This window comes from Corvus kubaryi, unplaced genomic scaffold, assembly GCF_017639235.1.
Source record: "Corvus kubaryi isolate FWS band 111438036 unplaced genomic scaffold, C.kubaryi_AGA036_p1.0 138, whole genome shotgun sequence".
Classification (NCBI taxonomy): domain Eukaryota; kingdom Metazoa; phylum Chordata; class Aves; order Passeriformes; family Corvidae; genus Corvus; species Corvus kubaryi.
This window is the reverse complement of record NW_024580672.1, coordinates 18,159,889-18,177,938: the sequence shown is the minus strand read 5'-3', so window position 1 is coordinate 18,177,938 and position 18,050 is coordinate 18,159,889. Positions and strand designations below refer to the sequence as shown.

At 42.7% G+C, this 18,050-nt stretch overlaps 1 protein-coding gene and 1 non-coding gene across 6 annotated transcripts in view; both read left to right on the top strand.

Annotated features, from left to right (window-relative positions):
- The first annotated feature begins 2,122 nt into the window (after positions 1 to 2,122).
- The window catches only part of EIF3A (eukaryotic translation initiation factor 3 subunit A), a 29,264-nt gene continuing 13,336 nt past the window's right edge, over positions 2,123 to 18,050 (top strand). For 4 of the 5 annotated variants that reach the window (XM_042019441.1, XM_042019439.1, XM_042019438.1 and 1 more), the window contains exons 1-13: positions 2,123 to 2,259; positions 5,914 to 6,104; positions 6,306 to 6,442; positions 8,256 to 8,419; positions 9,483 to 9,682; positions 10,177 to 10,385; positions 10,882 to 11,053; positions 12,011 to 12,115; positions 12,893 to 12,991; positions 13,655 to 13,771; positions 14,165 to 14,350; positions 16,471 to 16,818; positions 17,063 to 17,167. In XM_042019441.1, coding sequence (XP_041875375.1) covers positions 2,211 to 2,259; positions 5,914 to 6,104; positions 6,306 to 6,442; positions 8,256 to 8,419; positions 9,483 to 9,682; positions 10,177 to 10,385; positions 10,882 to 11,053; positions 12,011 to 12,115; positions 12,893 to 12,991; positions 13,655 to 13,771; positions 14,165 to 14,350; positions 16,471 to 16,818; positions 17,063 to 17,167 — 2,082 coding nt within the window. In that variant the 5' untranslated portion in view covers positions 2,123 to 2,210. The remainder of the gene's footprint in view (positions 2,260 to 5,913; positions 6,105 to 6,305; positions 6,443 to 8,255; positions 8,420 to 9,482; positions 9,683 to 10,176; positions 10,386 to 10,881; positions 11,054 to 12,010; positions 12,116 to 12,892; positions 12,992 to 13,654; positions 13,772 to 14,164; positions 14,351 to 16,470; positions 16,819 to 17,062; positions 17,168 to 18,050) is intronic. The other variant, XM_042019436.1, reaches the window with a different exon arrangement.
- Positions 13,327 to 13,459, top strand: LOC121660331. Its single transcript, XR_006014609.1, has one exon. It is a non-coding gene; the product is annotated as a small nucleolar RNA SNORA19 (small nucleolar RNA).

Here is an 18,050-nt window from a genome sequence, read left to right as displayed (position 1 = left end):
GCCCGGGCCCGCCTCCCCGCCATTTACTGAGCGCTGCTCGCCCGCCCGCTCCCGGCGGCTTCCTGCTCTGGGACCCGCCCGCCTGCTTTCTGGCGGTAATGGGGGAAAAAAGGGTCTGGGAAAAATAGAAGTCTTTTTTGTTGTCTGCGTCACAGAATCCAAGGATGGTTCAAGTTGGAAGGGGCCACGGAGCTCAGCCGGTGCCACCGCCCTGCCCAAGCGGGTCCCCAGAGCCCTGCACTCAGCAGTGTGTCCACACGGCTTTTGGACATCTCCAGTGGGCGACACTCCACACTCTCCGTGGGCGGTCTGTCCCAATGCGTGGTCACTGCACAATACAAGTTCTTCCTTGTATTCAGGTGGAATTCCCCGTGTTCCAGTTCCTCCCCATTGCCTCTTGTATTGCTGGGCACCACCGAGCAGAGCCTGGTCCATCCTCTGACACCTCCCTTCAGGCACTGACGGACATGGATGAGACCCCTGCTTAGTTGTCTCTTCTCCAGGCTGAACAGGCCCAGCTCCCTCAGCCTTTCGCCAAGTGAGGAGCTCCAGTGCCGTCATCATCTCCGCAGCCCTCTGCTACCTCGCTTTGTAAGTCACGGGGCACGGTTCATGTGAAATGTGACACAAAAGGAGGTGGCCCTGCTGGCAACCACCTCCTGGAGTCACGGCCAGGAGTTGTACCCCTGAGCAACCCAAAACACAGACATCCCTGTGTTTCCACACAGGCTGGCTTGTGCCCAAGTGGGGACTGAGTGTGAGGAACACTCACGGAAGCAGAACAACTATTCCTGAGTAACTCCATGCATCAGGAAGCTTATTAAGAATGTAAAGAGCTTATTTGCAAGTCTGAATGATCAGTGGTACCTGAACATTGGACTCCATGATCTTAAGGGTCTTTTCCAACCTAAATGATTCTAGGAATACCATGACACTGATTAGAAGAAACTTCCAAAATAACTGGGATAACCAGAGAAGCATCAGAAACTGCTGAAGAAAACGTGCAGTTCTGGGAGAGGCCAGGCCTGTCCCTGCCTGGCTAGGGAACACACCAAAGGGCAGCCTGCCATGTGATTTTCAGGAAGTCATGAAACACACACATTTAATATATTCAACTGCCACCTAAGTAGAGACATGATGAGACAGACTATAAAAGCTGCTCCTGACACAAAATCGTCTTGATCCCAGCCTGCAGGGCTTTCAGGAACTTCAGAGAGATCCAAAAACACGGAGTGGGCTGCCCAATAGCAAATCCTGCTCCAACCCAGCAATAAATACCGGGCAGCACACCTGCAGTGCCCATCAGAGCACAGCTGTCCCCCTGAGAAGGCTGCAAGGACTTAGGACAGGCACTGGCCCCAGCCACTTGGGGACAGCTGCCACCCAGACCTCAGGTAGCTGACTTTTAAATTAATTCTATGAACACAAGAAAAGGACTTGTTCGGCACTATAAATACCTTAGTGATGACTCTGCTTCATGCAGACCATACTAAAATACAGGTCTGTCATGGTTTAGGAATGGAATTCCCCAGTTTAGTGTCCCCAGTGAAACACCCCAGACCACACACCGCTCGCTCACGTCCCCCCCACCTCCTCCTGAGATAGGATGGAGAGTTGGAGATACAAAAAGGTAAAGATCACGCGTTGGGCTAAGAACAATTTACTAGAAGCAGCAATAGAGTAAAAAAACGAACAGTAAGAACAGTGCTAATAACAAGAGTGGGCGAGACAGGCGAATGATTCACTCGGGGCCCGGCGCCACCCGACCGCCCCCCGGCAAACCCCCCTGTACCCCGGTATGGTCTAAGGCTCACTCAGACAAAGGGCTTTGTGGAGCTCGCCCCGCGATCGCTTCCCGATCCCGATCCCCCTCACGGCCCCGATCTCCCCACGACCTTAGCTCAGGATCCCTTCAGGGTCCCGGTCCCACTCCCGCTCCCGCTTCTTCCACGATTCCCCCACGGTCCCCTCCCGGTCCCGGTCCCGATCCCGATCCCGATCCCGATCCCGATCCCCTCCCGGTCCCGCCTGGCGGCTCGCGCGCGCCCCGGGCGGAGCTTCCGCTTCCGCCGCCGCCGTCACGGCGCGCGCGGGCCCCTTTCCCTCCCCTTCCCTTCCCGCTCCCTCCCTTTCCGGCCGCGCGCGCCGCCTGGCTGGAGCTCGGAGCCGCCGCCGCCCCGTGAGGAGCCGCCGCCGCCGCCGCCGCCATCATGCCGGTGTACTTCCAGCGGCCCGAGAACGCCCTGAAGCGGGCGAACGGTCAGTGCGGGCCGCGCCCACACACACACACAGCGCTGGGTCGCCTCCCGCGCCGCTCCCCGGCTCCCGGCCGCGCCCGCCCCGGGACCCCTCGGCCGGGCCGGCCCGGGAGAGCCCACCCGGAATTCCGCGGCGGTGAACGGAGTCCGCCCGGGAGCGCCCGCCCGGGAGGGAGCGGGCGGCGCGGCGCCGGCGCGGGGAAAGGGCCGGGCCGGGCCGGCGTGGCCGCGCCGCATGGCGGAGGCGAGGGAGGCCCGGCGGGCGTGAGGAGCGGGCCCGGCCCCGCCTCCCGCTCCCCTGGGCCCCACGGCCGCCTACGGGCGAAGGGGGAGCCGCCGTGGCCGGCTCTGGCACGGCCTCATCCCGCGCGTCTGAGCCCGCTGGCGGGCAGGGGCGACCGGGGCTGGGCGTGAGCGGGTCGGGCCGCGCTGCCCTGTCGGGGTGATCTCAAACCCGGGCTGATCCCGCGCCCTTGTGTCCCCTGTGGGCTTTGTATGTTGTATGCCGGCCTTCCCGTGACTCTGGTAAGAACGCAAATGGTAAAACTCCTTCGCTGCTGCACAGGCTGATAACACTGGTTTGCTTCTGGTAGACCAACCAAGGGAGACAATCCAGCGCTGTAGCCGTCGCTTGCTGACTGCCACATAAAAGCTGGCCTGGTTATATTTATCAGCTGGCTCGTTTCGGGCCAAACATATGGCTTTGACGCTTCTGTTTTTTATAGTATCCTATTTTAAGCCCTTAGCAAGACCATTTAGACCCTTCATTGTCACAGGGTTGATCTCAAGATGACACTTACAGACATCCACAACTTACATATGATGTATGGGTCTTAAAATGACAGCAGAAGAGGCTGTGTGGTCTGGGGACTGTGCATTATTCAAGTACTTAGTATATTAATAAGAAAATGTGAAAGTACTGCACGTCCTTAAGACTTTTAATCAAAAATTCATAGTAAAAGTCTTTCCCACAAAGATAAAAAGATGAAAGATGAAATCAGCTTCAGTCAGCATTCAGGGGTGAAGATGTGTTGCATCAGTCCTTTCACTGGAGAAGATGCACATACCATAATATATAAACTTTAATTATACTTAAGAATTCTTGGGTAGAGTAAGTGGTACCTGGTGTGCAAGTTGCATTTCTGGAATATTGACCTTAAACTGCTCATTATTATTACTGATGCTTTCCTGGTATTTAAATTCACGTTTCTTATACTGCTGCAAGTCTACTAAATTTTGTGAAGTGAAGGAGTCGAGTTGAACTGAAGGAGGTGTTCTCCAGACAGATGCTGGAAATCCTGAATTTCAGTGGACTGAATGGAAAACAGGACAAGCAGTGTCAAGTCTTACAAGCTGCAGGGGCTCAGTCTTACCACAGCCAAGCATAATAAAGGGTGGAAAGTTGTACGTAAGGCAGATTGTGTGTTGCAGGAAGCAGTTTAATGTTAAACTGACATTTCAAATGGGACCACTCAGTGCAGTTTCCAGAGTTTCAGTGTGTGTGTTTTATATTTAAGGCTCAAGTGAGCATTAGAAGCACTATATGCTTCATATTTTCAGTGACTTCAACATACAGAGGTGATGTTTGGAAATAGAAAGAGCTTGAAGGATTTTAAGTATATACAGATATATAAGAAAAGCTGTTTTTTCTTTGTAACTGATAAATGTAGGTCAAGGCCAACCCTCAGCTGTTGTTAATATTTGGCATTGCTTTGTACTGGGGATGTAATGCAACTTTAAGGAGTGTTTTATTGTTGCAGATACTGAGCTTGCTCAGTATTAGAGATACTATAAAGCACATGGCATCTTTGTCACCTCTTGTAATGACATGTTTTCTCAGATTGAAAACTGAGCTTAATTCAGGATTTTGGGCTAGCAGTAGGTGAGTTGTTGATGTGTATTGTCTGTTCTTGGCCACTCAGCTTCAGTTGCTACTCTGGATACCTGTTAGCATTTTAAGTAGTATGAAAGAAAAAAGACCAATAGAAGGTAACTCTTACTGCTATTTATGGGCTCAGCTTTACAGTTTGTATGTTACAGGTTTGAGTTTCCATAACTTAAAGAGTTCCTGCTGCAAAGCATGGTGTTGTGTGCTGTATTTCATTATTCAGGTTCATTTTGTGCTTTTACTGAAGTGTCTCTTAAATGAGCCTTAATTATTTGAATTACTTGTAAGAACCTGCTTGGCCAGAGTTAATTAAAAGTTTCAAAACAATATGAATTAATTTTGTGCTTTGTCCAGTTGGTTATCGACCACTGAGGGCTGTGGTTGGAATGCCCTGGCATTGTTGCAGGATTAAACTTGCCTTTCAAGTTAATTTTCATAAATAAAATGTAAAGCTAAGCAGTAATTGTCTCAAAAGCAGCTCTGAGATAGAACAGGAGTGTAAATTATGGGATGGAGGGTGGCTTTCTTAAAATTCCCTTGGTGAATAAGAAAGTGCTGCTGGATACTGTCACACTGTAACCTTGATTATCTTCAGTTGTATCAGGGTGCTTTCTCTAGAAAGGAGCTAACTCATCTTCTGCCAGCTCATTATTTACATAAACTGAGTCCTGATTATGAGCTGTTGTGGTCCTTAAATTAAAACCACTCTGCTGCTTTCAGTCTACATCTTTTGCCATGTTTAACTTCAAGATTCCAAAACTTGGAAGCTCTGTCTGATGTCTGATCCCCTTGAGCAGGCCCCTACTCTAGTAGTTTTTGCCATTATTTCTTTAGGAATGGAGTGCTTTCCAAAGTACTTGATGGGAAGTACTAACTACCCCTCAGCCTTTAAGAATAGGCATGTTTCCCACTAGCTGTACTTGACCTATCTTATCTATTAAACCTGTTTGCTTCTCATTCTGTGTGTTCATTTCTCCTGCTGTTCTGCAGTGCAGAGTACATTCAGAGCAGGGTCTGTGTGTATGTGGGTCGCTGCTTCAGTGGTTGCTCATGGGTGGTTTGCTGTGTTTTGTGTGAAGCAGAATGTGCGGGGTATCAGAGGTGGGAGTTTCTGTGATCCTGAGAGCTCCTGTTAATAACAGCAGCTGCTTAGGGATGAATAAATGGGGCACTGGTTTCAGCAGCAAGGCTGATTTAAAAAGTGCCCAACCCTTCAGCTGAACTGCAGCAGCTTTTGATATAACTTCTGTAAACTGAAGTGCTAAACTACTCAGAAGTTAAAAAAACCAACAAAGGAACAACTTTGCTGAGTGAAGTTTTTTTCCTTCCTCCCTGTCTCACCTGAGAGCAGGACTTTCTCTTTCAGTCACATTCATTGTATTTTTTGCACCTTATTAAATGCCCTTGGTAGGTGCTGTACCCACCAGCCTCCTGGTAGGTATTCCTTGTCCTTGATGGAACCAGCTTTAAAACTGGATGTGTCCATTTTATTCACATGTATGAAGTGCTCAGTCATGCCTGGATGGATGGAGGGACATCTCTGCTATCCTGAAATTCCCATGTAAATTTGCTGGTCAGCTTTTGTTTACCAGTTACGTCACTGAACGACTGGCACTGAGTTGCCAACGTTTTTGATATGGCCAGCTAAATCAAACCATCAATGCACTTCGGGTAGAGTTGATTAAATTCTGGATGTTTCCTGTATTAAGCATAACACATGCATCTTCTGGTGTGCAAGTCTTTTGCTAACTGGGATTTTACTTTCAGAATTTCTTGAGGTTGGGAAAAAGCAGCCTGCCCTTGATGTTCTCTATGATGTTATGAAAAGTAAGAAACACCGAACATGGCAGAAAATCCACGAGCCAATTATGCTGAAGTACCTGGAACTCTGCGTGGATCTCCGCAAGAGTCACCTGGCAAAAGAAGGATTGTACCAGTACAAGAATATTTGCCAGCAGGTATGGCTTTGGATTTTTTATTGAATTTATTTATAGCAAGTGTGGTATCTGTCAGCTGATATAATCTAAAAGTGACTGATTTGTCGTGAATTAGGATTAATTTGCCTTCTAGATGTTCTTGGGTTTATAGCATTTACATTTTAAACGTTTATTGCCTATTGTGGGTGGAAACATCTTCACCTTTTTTTGCCTTTGCTGTAGGTTAACATCAAATCTTTGGAGGATGTTGTTCGAGCCTATTTAAAATTAGCTGAAGAAAAAACAGAAGCAGCTAAGGAAGAATCCCAGCAGATGGTACTGGACATAGAAGACTTGGATAACATTCAGACTCCAGAAAGGTGTGCAGCCTGTCTTTAAAATGTAGCAATTTACAGAAAGTATCCTTAATTTTATTCACAGTGTTGAGATATAAATGTGGTAGACTTGAAATGTAATACTAGTGGTGTTCTAGAGGTTTAAAAGAAAGGGAAAAAAGCAGAAATTTTACTTTGAACAAAATCTCAAGTCTGAGTAAAGAAAAGTAAAGAAAGCAAGCAGTAAAGAATACAAAATGTATGTGCAGTGGGGGTGGTTCTGGGAGTTGGGTCACCGCTTTCCAGTGTCTGCTTGGATTTGCATCTGTAGTGGTATTGGAGAGTTTATTGTGGTAAGCTCCTCATTAATGGTTCATGTAGAAATGCTGTTAATTATATTAGGCCAATGTAATTCCTGTATGGGATAACCTCCATTTCTTCTGACCACACTGTGCATATACAAAGAAAAGGAAATGTTACTTTATACTTGCTTGGTTAACTGATGAGATAATAGAAGAAAGGGCATGAAAAGTACGTTCAAGAGAGAATTAATAGGATGGGTAATGAGAACATAGAATGATGATAGAAAATGGAAGAAATTACTGAAGTAGAGGATATTTGTGTTGTGTAGGAATAGAGCTGTAGTAGTCAAATAATACTTACAAGTATATACTTACAATAATACTTGCAAAAAAGAAAAGGTGACAGATGTGTCTTCAATAGGGGGACACTGCTATTCATGCTATTTCCAGTGCCAGAAATTGTTACAGAGGAATCCACTAATAGTTAAACAGTGAAGATGACTGACCTCTCTTTTCCTTTTTCTCCTTTCTATAACAGAGGACTAGAGAATGGATCTTTTCAGTCACACTTCTCATCTAAACAAGCAGAGTTTATCTAATGTTTTTTAGGTCCTGTTTTCTAGACTCCTCATACTTTTTTGCTGGATTCACTTCGTGATGTGTTGGAGAAGGCACTGGTGACATGTTGTGTTTAATAGTGTATGTAGTACCCAAGGAAGCAAATCAGAACTGGAAATGGTGTAGAAGAGTTACAAGAGTTGAGACTTTAGATTAGAAACAGTTCAGAAATAGTTTTAAAAGTTAAGGCTTAGGGAAGATGGTTCTCTGTGAGTTTAACACATTGAGTGGATTGTTCAGCAGAAAGGGATCTTGTGGGACATAGCACTGAATTGGTCTCAGTATCTTGGGAATGCTTCCCCCAGTCTTACATTTCTGTGATGAGGGAATGAAGTTCTAAATGAAAGATTATCTTATCTTACCTCTGACATGTTTAAGCATCTTTTTCATGTCAGAATGTGTAAAGGATTTGAAATGTTAATGTGAGTAGTCTGGTTTCTGATGTGTGCGGATCGTAACACAGCGCTTGTGTCATATGTCGGCACAAAGTGAACTCTGGCAGCAGTGCTGGTGACTAAAAGGGAAGTGTCAGCAAGTACTAAAGTGTCTGCATTGGCAGTGATACTTGACTAGCAGAGGTACAGGACACAGCTCCCTGCTAGGAAAGGGAAGGTGAAAATCCTGGAGTTAGTTTCCTTTGGCTTACTTGTGAAGGATACAAGTTTCTGATGTCTTACCTCTGGAGCTTGAACATGTCAGTCGTATGTGCAGTGGCCAAAGTTTGAAACTTAAAAGTTTGAAATAATTATCTACATCCTTTAAGGGAAAAGGGAGCTGAGGGACTGCTTTGAACATAAGCAATAGACTACTCAGCAGCAAGTAGCTGTTCAGATTTGTCCAGTCTCATCTTAGAACCTGGTAAGAAAAATGGATGAGAATTGTAGGGAATAAACCACTTCTCTTTTTTCTTTTTCCTTACCCCTCTGCCCTGACTAAAGTGTTCTTTTGAGTGCTGTAAGTGGAGAAGACACTCAGGATCGTACTGACCGCCTGCTTTTGACACCCTGGGTTAAATTTCTATGGGAATCCTATAGACAGTGTTTGGATCTTCTCCGAAATAATTCTCGAGTAGAACGCCTGTACCATGACATTGCACAGCAAGGTAGGTCCAAAAGATGGAAACTTGAACTATAAAGATGTGGTGTGTGTCCCCCGTTAAGGGGAAGGGAATATCCAAGATCTGTAGATGCTTGTGGTCGAAAGGAACAACAAGAATCAGAGGGTCCTCAAAAGTTTACAAAGTTTTAGTAGTAAATGACGCATTTGGCATGGAAATTGGTATGTTAGTCCCTGACCTCCCAGCCTAAGCACATGGCAGTGGGTTTTGGATAAAGGAATAGGATGGAAGAGGAGAGGGTTGAATTAAAGAGAGGGTTAGAGAGAAAGAATGGGAGGGAAAAGGAGAGAAATCACCAGTCCTCACTCCAGTGTTGATCCAGCTGATGGGGTGTCCAGAGTCCTGGGGTGCACATGCATCTGGGCTTCATGGGGGGACCTTTTCATAGATAAGTTTCTCACTTGTTATGCAAATCAGTTCTCATGCTCAGTCTGTTCTTGACCTTTCTGGAAGTGGGTTGGAGGGCTTCAAAGGTTTTGGGTGGTCTTGAACCCCCCTCTACAGTCCGTCCCCTCTTCTCGACCTCTTTCCTGCACTTGTGCTGTGTTGTGCATATCTCCAGAAGCCAGAACAAGGATTGGTTTTTGAGAGGAACTGTGGGATTAGTGATGGGGTTCTTGTCTGTGTCATTTCCAGTCATTTGAAGGCTTCATTTGACTTTACCATATTTAAATGAAGTGAGAATTTTTTCCCACATTTTACAAAGCCAAAACCTGAATTCATGCCATTCATAGGATTTTGTTTGCTCTTAGTTCAAATTAAAAGCTGGAATCACTGCATAAATTAGAACATTTTTAAAGAGACTTAAAGTATTCCCTTTGCTCTTTAAGCTTAATTATGTAGAAACATCTTCGTCTTTTGGGGTCAAGATGAAAATGCTCTGCATTGTCACTTATTATGTGTGACAGATTGTATCATGTTTGAGATGTCTTTTGACTGCAAATGAAGCTTCTTTAAGTGTACTGATTTACATATTTGAATCCCATTTAGAACTACCATGAAGTCACCATTAGTGAGCACTTTGAATTTACGTTATTCATTTTTGCAGCTTTCAAGTTCTGCCTGCAGTACACGCGGAAAGCGGAGTTCCGCAAGCTCTGCGATAACCTGCGGATGCACCTGGGGCAGATCCAGCGGCACCACAACCAAAGCACAGCCATCAACCTCAACAATCCTGACAGCCAGTCCATGCACCTGGAGACCAGGCTGGTGCAGCTGGACAGTGCTATCAGCATGGAGCTGTGGCAGGTATGCAGCAGGGCTCCCCATCACACTTGGTCTGCAGCCTTTCTGCTCCATGCAGTTCATGTTTCATGGTACACGCACCAAGATGAGGAAAGGATAAGAGCTAAAGAATAAAGTTTTAATATCTAGAATATTGAATGCTTACTCTGGTGTTTCTGCACAGCATTTCAAACCAAGCTTTGCTGGTAGAACTTTCGTTGTTTTTTTGTTTGTTTTTTCTTTTTTCTCCTCTTGGTTTGTAGCTTGAAAATCCAGATGAAACAAGTTTTTCAGAAATACCAGATTCTAAGCAGATAGTTAATGGAGTATGTTCAAATAATTTATTAGGAAAGAAGTATTTATTTTCATGTAGCTGACAAAACTGAGGATCACAACTTTCATAAGTATTAAATACTTTATAGTCTTATAACCTTTAATGAATTCATATTTTTCCTTTTTTAGGGTGTTGCAAAAAACTTCCTAACAGTAGTGTATTTGGTTGTTTTGGTTTTTTTTAGGAAGCTTTCAAAGCAGTGGAAGATATTCATGGACTGTTTGCACTGTCTAAGAAACCACCCAAACCACAGCTGATGGCAAATTACTATCACAAAGTTTCAACTGTCTTCTGGAAATCAGGAAATGCTCTTTTTCATGCATCCACCCTTCACCGCCTTTATCACTTATCAAGAGAAATGCGAAAGAATCTCACACAAGAGGAGATGCAGAGGTGGGGAAAGATACTTGCTGTGATCTTAGAATCTATTTTTAACCCCCTAGGTTCAAAAATAAACTAAATTGTACCCCAAAAGAAGCAGATGACTTGTATGGCTATGAGCAGCTCTTCCTAAATTGGCCAGTAATAATTGCTTCAAAAGAAATCTAGAGCAAGGAGGATGTTTTACAAAGCTACAGTGTAAGTATTGTGAACATTAGCATCACCTTAGTTTAAGCTTCCTTCTCTTTACTGACTGAGAAGATGAGCAAGTCAATAAATATCTGGGGTTTTGTTTCCTTTTTCTCTTCTGAGTGGTGGTATTTTCTTCACAAGACTTCACAGTTTCCTCTCATGGTGCAGTTGGTGTCTCCTCTGTTATTTCTGGTGTTTTTACACAGCTTTGCATCATGGCTGCTCCTTGTTCCTCTTTTGAATTGGCACATTTATGAACAGGAATTAGTAAGTGTTCTCTAGCAGTTCATCTCTTGTGCTTCTGCTCTGTCACCAGGATGTCCACTCGAGTCCTTTTGGCCACCCTGTCCATTCCCATAACTCCAGAGAGAACTGACATTGCTCGTCTCCTGGATATGGATGGAATCATCGTGGAGAAACAGCGGCGCCTGGCCACGCTGCTGGGGCTGCAGGCCCCCCCTACCCGGGCCAGCCTCATCAATGACATGGTAGGTACTGGGGCTCAGGTGAGCAGCTTCCTAACACTCAGTCCTGTTCTAGAGCACTGTGCTTAGCTGTGGGACAGCAATTTTCAAGCTAAAACGGCTGTATGGTTAATTGGGACTTAATTGCAGATTCACAAGGACTGTTTGGAAATGGCAGTGGCAGTGGATGCTCGTGTGCACTAAAGAGCCAAATTCAATATTGTCTTTATGTCACCCAAGCAACAAATACTGATTCGAAACCCTGAGGTGTCTGAAACATGTGATCTAGAACTTTGGGGTTTTTTGGGGGTAATTAACTGAACCAAGTGCTTATTTTTCTGTTTTAAATGTGTTTTGGATAAGCACAGGTCAGATGTCAAATGTTGGAAAATACCGATCTAAGTGATCATGAAAACTTCATGTGTTAAATTTGAAGGGATGTTAGATTTATCTATCCTCAGACCTCCCACGATGCTCATAAACAAATTAGATATTAAGTAATGGGTAGTTTCAGAGAATGTTTGAATTTCTTGGAGTCATTTGCACTCATATCTGAAACTTAGGTTCAAAGCTCATTTAACAATTTGAATTAATTCTTCTTGCATCACCTCTCCAGTTTGCCTCCAACCCACAATTTAAGGCTTCAGAAATTTAATCATGAACAGAGAGATGTGTGGTTTTAGATTGGATGTGGGCCTACATTTGTGTAGTAAGCCTTGTGTCTTAGAAATGGCTGAGGATGGTACTCTAGTCTGTTTACCTTGTTTATGTTGTCTACTTTTCCATTTTTAAGTACATTTAAGTGGTGTAGTGTAGAGTTACTGTCACTGCAGTTAAGAATGTAATGAAAAATATGTAGTCTCCTGTATTAAAAAGCACATCTGTTGCCTGTTTAACTTGTTGAATATGAAATTCTTAAAGCATAACTATTGGTTAATATTGTATTTATGTTGAGATCTTTGGGTTTTTTGTTGACTGTAGGTCAGGTTCAACGTAGTGCAATATGTTGTCCCAGAAGTGAAAGAACTTTACAATTGGCTTGAAGTAGACTTTCACCCGCTCAAGTTGAGTGCCCGTGTCAGCAAGGTAGGTTTTTTCTGGCTCTGTGTGTATTGGTCTTGACTAATAGTCTGTTATTTGAATATTGATTTGTGGTAAATATCAACTAGCTTTTTCTATTGCCAGATTTTTCAGTAGTAGCCTTGATTTGGTGAAGTTCCATTACCATGACATGTACATGACATCTGATATAGTAAGCCAGGTTATTGAAATAGAATGAAAATTCACTCGGGTCTTTTGGGTGCTATTCAGAGGGCTCCATAAAGGTGCAGAGTTTTGGGAATGTATCAGAAGGTTTTGTTGGTGGAGATGATACTGAGTTAATTTGTGTAAAGGTGCAAAATGAGAAGGCTTTGTGCACACGTGGGCATATGCTGGCAAGTGGGTTGTGTGCTAAGTGGAAAGATAAACCAATGACTGGTTTTACTATTAAAAGGTAGAGTGTTTGGAGGTAGAATAATGTGAGACCTGTTGATTAGGTAGTGTAAATTCTGCAGCTGATGAAGCACATCATGTTCTTTTTCTTTGATAGTGGGAACAAAGATATTTGAGGTGCTAAAAAGAACTTGAAGGTAAATTAGCAGTGTGGTAAATGTTGCCAGTACTGTCAGTCGCCTTCATACAAAAACTGTCAGCTCTGCTTTGTAACTGTAAGTGTTCTGATCAAAGGATGCACTTCAGTAAAACAGGGCAGTATCTGGACAGAAGTGCTCTTGTTTCAAGAGCTATAAACAGAAATGTTACTTTAATGGTGAAGTTTGTACAGGTCAATGCAGATAGAGTAACTTTTCAGACTTTTGATAGGTTCTGAACTGGGTGAAGGACCAAGCTGAAAAGGAACCTGAATTGCAGCTGTACATTCCTCACCTGCAAAACAACACCATCCTTCGCCTTCTGCAGCAGGTATGAGTAAAGAAAATGTATGTTCCTAAGTATACATAAGTTAGAATATGCTTTGGAGGAAGATTAAGTTGGAAACTTAAATGCTGAAAGAGTTTTTCTTTCCATCAAATAGAAGACTGTTTTTGAAATATGTTTTTCTAGTATATAACCCATATCTTCAGTTTTGTGCATCATTTAAGTACAGCTGTAGTATCTATACTTGATAGTGGGGTACAGTAGTTAGTCTCTTCTCTAGATTTTCTTCATTACTTACCAAGTTTCTTAAAACTTCTCTTTGGAGTAAGGTCTTGGGTATTTTGCTTTGGGTTTTGGTTTTAATGTAATTTTATTATAAAATGCACATTTCATTGACCTGCTTTCGTTACCAGTGATGAGCAGTGTTATTTCTGGTGTGCTAAAGAAATAGTTGAAGGCTAATTAGCAGCATAGCTGGATGTAGTTACTGCTGCCAGTCTCCTTCATACAAAGCAGCTATTCAGGAACGGGGTTTAATCTAAATACAGTACAGAAATAAAATCCTGCAAGAGTATTTACAATTACATTAATATGTATGTATTCATTTGTTGACAATTTAGCAAGTTAACTTTAAGGCTTGTACAACAACTTCTATTGCTGATTTCTTTTCATCGAGGAAAAGTACCTAATGTTCCTGTTCCCATTCAGGTGGCCCAGATTTATCAAAGCATTGAGTTTGCTCGTCTGTGTACCTTGGTTCCTTTTGTGGATGCTTTCCAGCTGGAGCGCTGTATTGTGGATGCAGCCAGGCATTGTGACTTACAAGTGAGTGCTGTAGAAAGACTTGTGTGAAATGATGTCTGGGTTCACATGTATTGCAGATGGAAAGGAACTGGTTGCCAATGTGGAGGAAGAGGCAAGAGTGATCTGTCTTTCAGTGCTCATTTCATTGAATCTTTGAAAGTTCAGCATCTTCCCTTGATTTTGTTGTTGTTTGGGTTTGGTTTTTTCCTAAACCATAGAAATAAACCTTCATTCAAAGTGTTGTTTTTCTCCTACTAATTTGGCATTTCTCATAGAATGGCATGGCAAAATTTTTTTCAAGTAATTTCTGCTTGGAGCTTCTGTTGACTCATGGTGGTCATAGGCAGAGCAACAGAGAAATTGTTCAATAAACAGTACAGTCCTTTTTCTTCCTTTTTTTCTATTTTTGCAAAGGTTCGCCTTGATCACACGACCCGGACACTGAGTTTTGGTTCAGATTTGAATTACTGTACTAGAGAGGATGCTCCACTGGGCCCTCAGCTGCAGAGCATGCCTTCTGAGCAGATCAGAAACCAGCTGACTGCCATGTCCTCAGCTCTGGCTAAGGCTCTTGCAGTCATTAAGCCTCCTCACTTAATGGTAAGTCATTTAAAGTTTTATGAAAATGTTGACAAGGCTTATATTTTAATGAATGTGTTTTCTCAGATTAGATGTACATTTTACTTTCTTTTTTTTTTTCAGCTTAGTGGTAGTCAGGTTTTTGTGCTTGTAAAGAAGTCATTCTTAAAAGCACTCAGCTAGTTAGTGTTTGGTCATAACTAAAATCATGGCAAAATATACACAAGAGGCCTGAATTTAAAGTTTCCGGTCTTGAAAATATCAGGCTTAGGATATAGCAAATAATAACTCTATACATGAGCCTACAGAACTAGGATTTGTTTAAAATTTTGCGTGTGTCTTTAAAAATCCAAGAGCCTGCTTCATTTATTCTTCCTGGAGAAACTGCTGTTGTGAAAAACCTGGAATGTAGCTTTATAGAACAAAACATCCCACAGCTCAAAAACTGACCTGTCTTTGTCACTTCCTTTCCTCCTCCCTGGGGCTTTTGGCTTCAAGGTCAGACTCACATTTGAGGTTTTCCAGAGTTCTGTAGCAGCAAGGTATAAATCAGTCTCAGATTTCCAGCATGCTTTGGTTGTGGCAAGTTAAACCTTCACTTCTTACTAGAGCAGTGGTAAATTTTCATTTCTTTTATGTTTATGAAAGATTTTGTAGCAAACATACCACATATTTTTTCCATATGGAAAAAAGGCTGATGGCAAGATGTCCATGTTAGATTCTTTTTACATGTTGAAATACTAAGTAATATTCTTTAGATATAAAAGCAAAAAATAGAACTCTATCATGACACCTAATGCTCACTTCCTTGTGTTGAACACGTATTGGTTGTTTTATAGTGTTTAAGATAAAAATATTTCTATGTAGATTTTCCCTTCAAAAAATTTGATTAGTGAATTGTATTAGATTGTCATTTTGAAAGAAAAAATATGCTTTAACTGTACATTCATGGATAGAAATGGCAATTAGTCTTGCACTTGACATGTTAGTACAGTTAGTAGCTGAACAAGACATAAATCCTTCTCATTTAACTCAGTAGTGGTCATTGCACTTGTAAAATTGGAGAACAGTATCAAGGTTAATATTAATCTGTGTGGTTAGGAAAGCTACAGAACAGGCTGATACCCTTTTCTCCTTCACTATTCAGGTGAAAACTTTCCGCTTTTGTCAGGTGTTTAAAAGCTTTTAATTTGTCACATTCGTTATAATTCACAAAATCATTAAATTTGTCTAAAGCTTTTTACTTTTGTGTTTCCGGTACCTCTATTTATCTTTAAATGTGTGCATATCTGCAGCAAAGTGTGGATGTTTCAGTGTTTTTATTGAATGCCCTAGAAGTGAGAGGTTACTAAAAATACCCCTGAGGGTGCTCACATTTCAGGAGCAGCATGGCTGGGGGAGTGTGGGGAGCTGATTGGGCTGCAGTGTTTGGCTGGACTCATGGAAATGGGCAGCTCCCTGAGCTGGCACAGTGACACCTCCTCAAGTGTACAGCATGAATGTCCATAAAGAACTGTGGGGGTGCTCTGGGGGGTGGGAAGGCTGCTTAAAGAACAGTCTGTGTTCTGATGTGTAGAAGCCTAGGGCTTTTTATAAGGTAATGAAAATGGTTTTAAAGACAATGTTTAAATTGTTGACTTAATTTTTTATCATCTCACAGATAGTGCTTTGTGTCAATTAGGGTACTTTTCCCTTTTATTAGTGTATTTGGAAAATAACAAAGCTTTAAAAGAACAAAACAGCTTTGGTGAAATACAGTACATGTGGTGATGCGCTTGCAAACAAATACAGAGAAAAACAACCCACACACCCATTGCAGTTAAAGATTTCAATATCAATAACATCTGGGTGTGCAGTATTTTTGGACAGAAAAATGTCAGACTGTCGTACCTAAGCCATGTTGCAGAATGCTGTCTTTTACAGTCAACTTTCTCCATGTGCACGTGATTCTAGGCAGTTGGTGCTACCTCGGGTGCCACTTGGATGAGTGATTAGATTTGCAGTCACAGTTGTAATTCCGCTCAGTTGGCAAGTTTGCAGAATAGAATTAACTTCGCGTTTTCCTTGAAAAGCATTTGCTTTGCTTTCTTCCTTTTTAAAGAGGGGCTGTTTACATCGTCTTATTCTTAATTTAAATCCAGCAAGAGAAGGAAGAACAACATCAGCTGGCAGTCACCGCCTTCCTGAAAAATTCCAGGAAGGAGCATCAGCGTATCCTTGCACGCCGTCAAACCATAGAGGAGAGAAAGGAGCGCCTGGAAAGTCTGAACATCCAGCGTGAAAAGGAAGAGCTGGAGCAACGGGAAGCAGAACTGCAAAAAGTCCGGAAAGCTGAGGAAGAGCGGCTGCGCCAGGAGGCAAAGGAGAGGGAGAAGGAGCGGATCCTGCAGGAGCATGAGCAGATCAAAAAGAAAACTGTTCGGGAGCGCTTGGAGCAGATTAAGAAGACTGAACTGGGAGCCAAAGCATTTAAAGATATTGATATTGAGGTAGGTGATTTATTGTTGCAGTGGGAAGTTATTTTGTTATGCTTTCAGTGTTACATTGCTGGGCTACCTGAATTTCATGGGTTTGTCCTGCAATTGGTCTTACAAACGGTCTCTTAGAAATGAGACTGTGTAAGTAAACTTCAGTTCTGGGTTTGGATGGGACCTTTTTGGCCTGGGGGAGTAAAGACTACCTTTTGTGGGACTTTCTTCTCCCTTTTGTATTGATAACTTTACTTGGTTGTAGGATCTTGAGGAATTGGATCCTGACTTTATTATGGCTAAACAAGTGGAACAGCTGGAAAAAGAAAAGAAGGAACTGCAGGAACGACTGAAGAATCAGGAGAAAAAGGTACAAAGCAGGAAGGGTACAAATGTCAATACAGTTTTTTAGTGAATGTGATCTCCTGTGTTGATATGTATATGTGCATACACACACATATATATATATAATGTTGGAAGTGTTATTGTTTGATACTAAGGAAAGGTAAATGTGTTATATACCAGTTGGGTCTCCGGTTTCGGTGCAAAAATCGTTCTAAATAATGGAGTTGATTTGAAAAAGGACCCTTAAGCTGGATGTGAACTGAGTCGTAGTTGGGAAGACTTGTAATTAAAAAATTTTCAGAATAGGTTAAATGTTTAGATGTGAGACCATTACAGAGATGCTAAATTAATTGTGTTAGTCCTCACTGAAACAGAGGAAACTCCACTGCTAGAGCCCTCCTAGATGGCAGAAAAGGATCTGTCTGAAACATGGGTAGCTATAAAAGTGTGAGAAAATGTGACATAAATAGAAACACATGACCTGGGCAAGGTGAAACTCACCCAGGACTTCCTGCCGTATTCAGGAATGAAACAGGGGTTTTATGGTACAGTTGGTGACTTGGGTCACTTAAAACTTGTTTGAAGAAAAATGGCAAGTAGAAAGTCGCAAGTTAGTTAAAAGGATTCCAGTGAGAATCTTTGACACTGCGGGCCTGTAAAGCTGTTGCTTATACTGGACAGAGGAGCAGAAAATACATTAAACAATAGAATTAGTAGTCACCTGAGTGAATATGATCTACCTGGAAAAGTCAGTGCAGCTTCTATAAAAGGAATGTTAGCAAGGGCTTCCTCTTGGAGTTCTCTGAAGCTGTCAAAGCAACCATATTTGTAAGGCTGATCTGATGGATGTAACTAAGTTGGAATTCCAAAAAAGCTTTTTACAAAGTTCTTCACAAAAAACCCCAACT